Raw genomic sequence first — 8387 nt, 5'->3', positions numbered from 1 at the left:
GCGAGAAAAAATGAAACTGTTTTCTTGATGCTGGCCATAATAATAATACGATCCAATTCAGATTCTGCAGTCTAAAGGATATGGTCATTTTCTACGATTCTGCGTTTTTGGTTTTCTCATATCTTTAAAATTGTGGATGCCACAGATTTTCGTCCTTTGTGGGGGCGGAAGTGGGCGGGGCGAAGTTTTGAAATATTTTTGTAGCAGTGACATATCACAGAAGTCTGGATCCAAAACATCGTTGCTCTAGCTCTTATAGTCTTTGACCATTAGGCGATGAAGTGGACGGACAGACGGACGGACGGACGGACGGACGGACGGACGGACGGACGGACGGACAGACAGACATGGCTCAATCGACTCGGCTATTGATGCTGATCAAGAATATATATACTTATACACATCCATTTTCACCACAAATCTAATATACCCCAATACTCATATTGAGTATCGGGTATAAAAAGCAATGTCAACAATATACAACATACATATTTATTTTCCTTTAGAAATGTATCGTCTATATCTTTCAGGAAACGGAAGTAAAGATTTTTCTAAGAGTGGAATTTCTTCTATAAGATACATGGAATTATTTTGTTCTCTTCCAGATGTATACAGCTTTGATGCAGTTGAAATGTATTTAGATCAAATATTAAAGATTAAAAGTTTAGAAGCCTGACCCTACAGATGAGCTATGATTGCTGTAGCAGGTCTACGTTGTCGGAGATATCTTCTACAATAGGATAAACAGAATACCTGTACCTCTTTTAATCGTCAACCAACTTACACATCACCTAAGAAACTCTTGCCCAGGTCAGCCATGCACCTCGCTCTGACGAACATGATTCCCCACCAACTTATCACCGGAACAACCATTAAACGTCACCACATACATACGTATATGAATGTATGTAGGTAACTACCCAGCTTTAGCCCGGCCAAATGAGCTGATAAGAATGTCGCTGGCAATTATCAGTTGGTAATTAAAAATTGAAAAAATTACGGCCTGCAGTGGACAAAACAACTGGGAAGGGAAGGGCATTATACGAGTATATGCGGAAAGCTAATGAACGATTCTCAGTATTGCGACATATGATTATTTTTACAACCACATGCTGCAGTACTTGATCGCACTGATGTCACTGCCAATTATCAATATTATTAGAAACTATGAACAAGGCAATAACAGAGAAGAAATTTACGATTGGCCATAACAAGAAGCGAGAGAAATCAAATGAGATAGAGGCGAGTATATATATTACAAGGAGTAGGATACATAAACCTCCAGCCAGAGCATCCATAAAGGGAGGACCAGGACTCGGACACGCTGTCATTTTATGGGAAGCGCGTGAAATTCAATTAAAACGCGTGCTCAATATTAGTGACAATAATCGAAAGAGATAGAGATGGCTTTGGCTATGGAGGAGTGTGGCCAGGCCATAAAGACGAGATATTGCATAATATTGAAGGGCAACAGTCGGCCAGACAATCAGTCAGACGATGGGGCGGTGGCAATGGCAATGGCAGTGGCAGTGGCAATCCAGTGGAGGGCAGCTCCCTCATCATAGATAAGACTCCATGTAAATGCCGGAAAAGGGAATAGTTTTGTGTGATTTATGTATGTGCCGCAAAAGAGCGTGTGTGGTGCACCACATTCCTGTGGGCGTTTGATCGAATGTGGCATGTGCGTCACTCTCCATAAAGATTACACGCTGATTATGAAACAGACCGTATCATATACGTATGCACTGTAATTCAAATGCCTGACGAGCTTCAGCGTGTAAATTAATTAAGCTTTTTTGTTCAGGAGTAGGGGTACATCGAAGCTCTGTGAATTTTTGTTTTTTCATGGCACTAGCGGACTTCCCATCGCAGGCAACAAAACGAATGATAAAATAATTAAAAACTATTAACTGTGTCATCGCATACGCCCAAAATAATACTTTTTAATCGCTTTAATGAAAGTTTGGCGAATAGAAAACCCAACTAATGCATTATGCTTTATGCATTATGTGGAAAACAAACGAAACTTTATGGCCATAATAATAAATTATAATATAAATCATAATAATCTGCATAAATAAATGAATAAAAACCTCAAAACATGACCGTAAAAGAACCCAAAAATAACTGCACCAAATCTATTTGCAAAACTTTAAGATGCTAAAACACAAAGGAAATTTTAAAATATAGTGGACAGAGAGTGACGAGAGGGGGGCATTCCAGTAGTGAGTGAAGCGCCAGAGTCGAAAAGCCGCAAAAAGCCAGAACATTAAAATGAAGTCAACAATGGACGGAAGTTGGCCAGCTGCAGACGAGGACTCCACTTGGACTACATACAAAATGAAAGCCTCAAGTGTCCTGAAAAATTGTGCCCGAGCTGGGCAATATCTACGCCCCCAGCAGCATTCTTTTTCTGGGAAAAAAAAAAGACCAACAAATGTAAAGTTTATTAGATCGCAAATGGATAACAGCATGGACCATTCACATTGTCATCTGCAAGAATGCAATAAAAGCGCTTAACCCGAAAGCAAACGCTTTGCAAATATGTGAAGCGAATACGAAAAATTTAATTCGCTGCCTACAAGAAGCGTTAAATTCAGGGGCAACTCTTTACCCTTTCGAACACAACCAACCAACAACACATCAGATACCAGGTTGCAAGCCTTTACAAATATACATATGTATACATAGTATTCAGACAAAAATAGATTTCCCTTACTAGGGTATCTACCAGAAAACCTGTCCGAAAAACTCAGATGTAAGCAAAACAAAGAAGCTGGCCATAAATTTGGTTTGGCTAACTGAAAGACACAGCCTGCAGGGAACATGGAAATTCTGAAATCGATGAGGAGCAAAATCCGATTTCATTTAGCATTTCAATGGAAGTGCTATCTTCTATCTTCCTTGTGGCATGGAAAATCCGCAGCAGTTTGGGTACTCAGCCTTGTGAAATAATAATTCGCAAACATCAAAAGTACGCTCTTACGGAAACCTGATCAATGCTTAGATCGAAATTATTCACCCAGAATGGTAAATGGAATAATTACGTTCATGAATATGGGGCCCAGATGATTCAATTCAATTTGCTCTCAACTGCGTCAAAGTTGAAGTTGCTACACGGTTGTTCTTTTTATGGCTGTTGTTTGCTGTTGGTTGTTGTTTGTTCCGATATGCCAGGGAGCTACGAGTAGTTTCATGGTATGCTCATAAATCAAGCCAAAAATTCAAATGTTATCAATACAGTGGGATATTCCACTGCAGTATGGGTTAGTCCAGCCCCCATCTCTCGTTCCCTCTCGCGAACATTAGAGATAAGCCAGCTGGCCGTCAGCTCCTACCACCCCTGAATATATACTCTACCCAACCACAATCCTTCGTTTTCTATAAAGCGCCAATGACGATGATGTAAGGCTGCAGTCCATATCCCTCTATGTATCTGTGTGCAGGGGCTGTTGATAAGGGCAACCGTCAGCGTACTTTGTGGGACTAATTACTTTCAGTGTCCCGCCAGCTTTTCTGCTCCAATGACAGTCGCTCTCTCATACCACGCCATTTGCAGAGGACGAAGGTATATTGGTGTACATGCAAATTTATTCACCATGCAGGGCGAGCCTCATAAGGTCGATATACTGCATTCATAGCCCGCATCTTGATCTTGGAAACTGGAGACACAAATTCAAGGATATGCAGTTACTGTTTGGCTCAGATATACATATATTTATCTGTATTTCCTGCAGATTTTAAGTTTATAGACTTTTTTCTTCTCACTTTGAGAAGGTCGATTGGATGGTTCCCGAATAGTGGGTATATTATAGTCGCAATTACAACATGTTGTACGGGTTTCAGAACAGGTTAGCGCATATCTAGCAGCAGCCACCGCAGCAGCCGCTGCTAGCCTAGCTATTGTATATAAAAAGTTGGCTGCCTACTTTCGGGCGCTGCGACGTCTATATAAGTAGCCACTTCCATATAAATGGCATAGCCTCAACCTGTTCGCGCATCATTCGCTCCAACGAACCTCGAATCCCGACGCGTTGCAGTTGATCGCATCAAAGTGCTCCTTTGTGTACAAGTGATTTTTTTGACCGCGGAATAGACCAAATGAATCTCATTCCTGCCGTAGAGAGTCCCTAGTGAGTTAAAACATTCTCAAAAATAAATATTGTCAATCGAAACGAAAAATAAAGCTTTTTAAAACGAGCCATAGTACGCATAGTCCATGTGCTCCAAGGCTTTGGTGAGTAGAATAATATTTGAAAAATTCTTGGCACAGAAAAGCAATAAAAGTTTTGAAAAAAATAATATACGAGAATGCAAGCAACGAATTGTGGATCCCCAAACACGAGAATTTCTCTTTGTTCTTGACATTTCTGATTATTAGTTCATTTTGGAAAGAGTGAAGTGGAAGAAACCTCCCCCTAGAGTTTCCATATCCATGTCCCTATAATTGTACTGTCTGGACTCAACGTGTTGCCTACATTTCGGGGCGGAGGCAAGTAACATGAGATCCGTCTCCGCTCGCTCCGGCTCGGCCGTATGTATGCAAACAGCAATTGAATTAATGCCATGAGCCAAGCGACATGTTGACCATATTCACAGCTGTATACACACTCTCGCATAAGCAGAGCGGGTGGGGTTTCAAAATTGGAAATTAACAAAACCCCAAAAGGAACGAGGGGGAACGTTGTGAGTTGCTGCGGAGACCGCAACTCTACAGTACTCTACAGTACCCGATACTAAGTCAGTATGGCTCTCCTCCGGCAGACGCCGCTAATATTAAACTACACGACAAGGAGTGCGTGCGAGAGAGACAGAAAATCAGTCTGAGCGTGACGTCGGGCGCTGCGTAGCCAGTGCAAATTGATTTGTTCCTTTTGGCTATAAAAATGATCTGATCCAGATTCAGCAATCTGATAGATATGGTCATTATCTATGATTCTGCGTTTTTAGTTTTCTCGAATGTGCAATATTGTGGATGCAACAGAGTTTCGTCCTTTGTGGGGGCGGAAAAGGGTGGGGCGAAATTCTGAGATAAACGTTTTATAGTAAGATCTAACATAAGTGCGGATACCAAATTTGGTTACTGTAGCCTTAATAGTCTCTGAGATTTGTGGATGCCCCAGATTTTCGTCCTTTGCGGGGGCGGAAGGGGGTGTTTCGAAATTTGGACAGGAAACGGTCAAGGTCGGATATCACAGGAGTGTGAATACCAAATTTGGTTGCTCTGTCTCTTATAGGTTCTGAGATCCTTGAACTCATATTTTGCAATTGACAAAACCGACCATGAAACCTGTGTGTTAGAGAGAGACAGAGCGAGAAAGAATGAAATTGTTTTCTTGATTCTGGCTATAATAATTATACGATCTGGTTGAGATCTTACACTCTAGAACATATAGTCATCCTCTACGATTCTGCGTTTTTGGTTTTATCGTATCTTTAAAAATGTGGATGCCACAGATTTTCGTCCTTTGTGGGGGCGGAAGTGGGCGGCGCGAAGTTTTGAAATATTTTTGTAGCAGTGACATATCACAGAAATCTGGATCCAAAACATCGTTGCTCTAGATCTAATAGTCTTTGAGCACTAGGCGCTGAAGGGGACGGACGGACGGACGGACGGACGGACGGACGGACGGACGGACGGACGGACGGACGGACAGACAGACAGGGCTCAATCGACTCGGCTATTGATGCTGATCAAGAATATATATACCTTATGGGGTCGGAAACGATTCCTTCTGGACGTTACACACATCCACTTTTACCACAAATCTAATATACCCCAATACTCATTTTGAGTATCGGGTATAAAAAGCGCAGGCACAAATTTAGCTGAAAATCGAATAAAAAATACAAGAGTTGAAGGCAATATAATGGCAACATGTTGCCAAGCTGCACATGCTTAAGCACATATTGCGGCAACATGTTGCGAATTTGGTAATTCAGTCTAAAATATGGCTGTCCCTTATCGTTACTACTTGGTGGCGCCACCTATCGGTGATAATGTGAACTAACTTCGATCTCAATCCTGTTTCTCAACCATGTAAAATCCTCTCAAATCGATCCTTCGCTCATTTATATTCTCTCTCCTCCCTCTTACTGTCAATGAACCTGTTTTTTTATACCCGATACTCAAAATGAGTATTGGGGTATATTAGATTTGTGGTAAAAGTGGATGTGTGTAACGTCCAAAAGGAATCGTTTCCGACCCCATAAAGTATATATATTCTTGATCAGCATCAATAGCCGAGTCGATTGAGCCATGTCTGTCTGTCCGTCTGTCCGTCCGTCCGTCTGTCCGTCCCCTTCAGCGCCTAGTGCTCAAAGACTATATGAGCGAGAGCAACGATGTTTTGGATCCAGACTTCTGTGATACGTCACTGCTACAAGAATATTTCAAAACTTTGCTCCGCCCACTTCCGCCCCCACAAAAGGCGAAAATCTGTGGCCTCCACAATTTCGACGATACGAGAAAACTAAAAACGCAGAATCGTAGAAGATAACCATATCTTCTAGAGTGCAAAATCTGAACCAGATCGTATAATTATTATAGCCAGAATCAAGAAAACAATTTCATTTTTTCTCGCCCTGTCTCTCTCTAACACACACGTAGCATAGCCGGCTTTGCTTAGAGTAAAACATTAGCGCCTAGATCTCAGAGACTATAAGAGCTAGAGCAACCAAATTTGGTATCCACACTCCTAATATATCGGACCGAGACGAGTTTGTTTCAAAATTTCGCCACACCCCCTTCCGCCCCCGCAAAGGATGAAAATCTGGGGATATTCACAAATCTCAGAGACTATTAACGCTAGAGAAACCAAATTTGGTATCCGCACTCCTGTTAGATCTCACTTTAAAACGTATATCTCAAAATTTCGCCCCACCCCCTTCCGCCCCCACAAAGGACGAAAATCTGTTGCATCCACAATATTGAGGATACGAGAAAACTAAAAACGCAGAATCATAAATAATCATATCTATCAGATTGCTGAATCTGGATCAGATCAGATCATTTTAATAGCCAAAAGGAACAAATCAATTTGCACTGGCTACGCAGCACCCGACGGCACGCTCAGACTGATTTTCTGTCTCTCTCGCACGCACTCCTTGTCGTGTCGTTTAATATTAGCGGCGTCTGCCGGAGGAGAGCCATACTGACTTAGTATCGGGTATAACTGTAGAGATGCAGTCTCCGCAGCAACTCACAACGTTCCCCCTCGTTTTACGATTGGTCGCGTGTTGCGATTCAAACAACCCTCAAACAGGTAGGTCATCCCTTTGCAATGAATCTTATGTGATAGTTTAGAGGTATTTTTTAAGTGTTTCCTGAAAAACGGTTTCGATGCCCTTGAACCTTTCTACTTTCTCTATAATTTATATTCCTCCTTTGTGTACCTAACACTGTCCCATAGCAAAATGCCTATATAATAACTACACACAGCTAACAGCTAGTACATAAACTAGTAATCTTTCAACAACGATGGATGACCTTGAAATCATTTTTATCGATTCCCAACCGGAATCAACCTAAATCTGGACTCTCAGCCGAGCTCCGTAGACCTGTCCTAGATTTTTGGGATTAAGACCCAAACCTATCTCGAGAGCAACTTGACCTGGTTAAGTGACATTAAATGGGATGATGACGACGATGACCCAAGGAATGCAACGTCTAATAATGATAATCCAGCATACATTTTCCCGGATGATGACAACATTTTGGATTTAGTAGATAATCAGGATGATGATAAAAGATCTCAACTCCAGGAACTACTTCGGGACGAAGATGATGATGACTTAATTGCTGCGGTAAAATTAGCTGAGGCGAAATTTTAATAATACGAATACATATTTATATAAAAAGAATATTTTATTTATTTTTCTAAAAATAATATATACATATGTACATATATAATAAATATAACACATTTAACCACTATTTATTTTAAATGTTTTCTGTTTTACTTTTGATTGGTTGAATTTCACTTCCTCTTATTACAAGAGAATCATAGGATTCGTTTGAAACAGGTTTCTTCCAAGTGAGCATTACACAAAAAGAATAAGTGGATTTCAGGTAGAATAGAAGTTGTAACCCTTCCCTCATATTATTAGATTGACCCAGTAGGAATCGTTTGAAACAGGTTTGTGAGCAGGTACTGTTTGTTTTGGATATAAAAGATAAAGAAGGTGTTTGGGGGGCCTAAAAAGATACCATTTAAAAAGGAAACCCTTAGTCCTATTTCAATAGTGAAAGTGGTTAGTTCGATACAAAAAAAAACGAGGGGGAACGTTGTGAGTTGCAGCGGACACCGCAACTTTACAGTTATACCCGATACTAAATCAGTAGGAGAGAGAGCCACTCCGGCAGACGCCGCTAATTTGAACGACAC

At 41.0% G+C, this 8387-nt stretch overlaps 1 protein-coding gene across 1 annotated transcript in view; it reads left to right on the top strand.

Moving 5' to 3' along the window:
* The first annotated feature begins 4165 nt into the window (after positions 1-4165).
* The window catches only part of LOC117191422, a 144239-nt gene continuing 140017 nt past the window's right edge, over positions 4166-8387 (top strand). The window contains exon 1 of the mRNA XM_033396293.1: positions 4166-4237. Within this exon, the coding sequence (XP_033252184.1) occupies positions 4220-4237 (18 nt within the window). The 5' untranslated portion in view covers positions 4166-4219. The remainder of the gene's footprint in view (positions 4238-8387) is intronic.

Source organism: Drosophila miranda (assembly GCF_003369915.1).
Source record: "Drosophila miranda strain MSH22 chromosome Y unlocalized genomic scaffold, D.miranda_PacBio2.1 Contig_Y1_pilon, whole genome shotgun sequence".
Taxonomy (NCBI): domain Eukaryota; kingdom Metazoa; phylum Arthropoda; class Insecta; order Diptera; family Drosophilidae; genus Drosophila; species Drosophila miranda.
The sequence above is the reverse complement of the archived record's forward strand: the minus strand, read 5'-3'. Positions and strand labels throughout refer to the sequence as shown.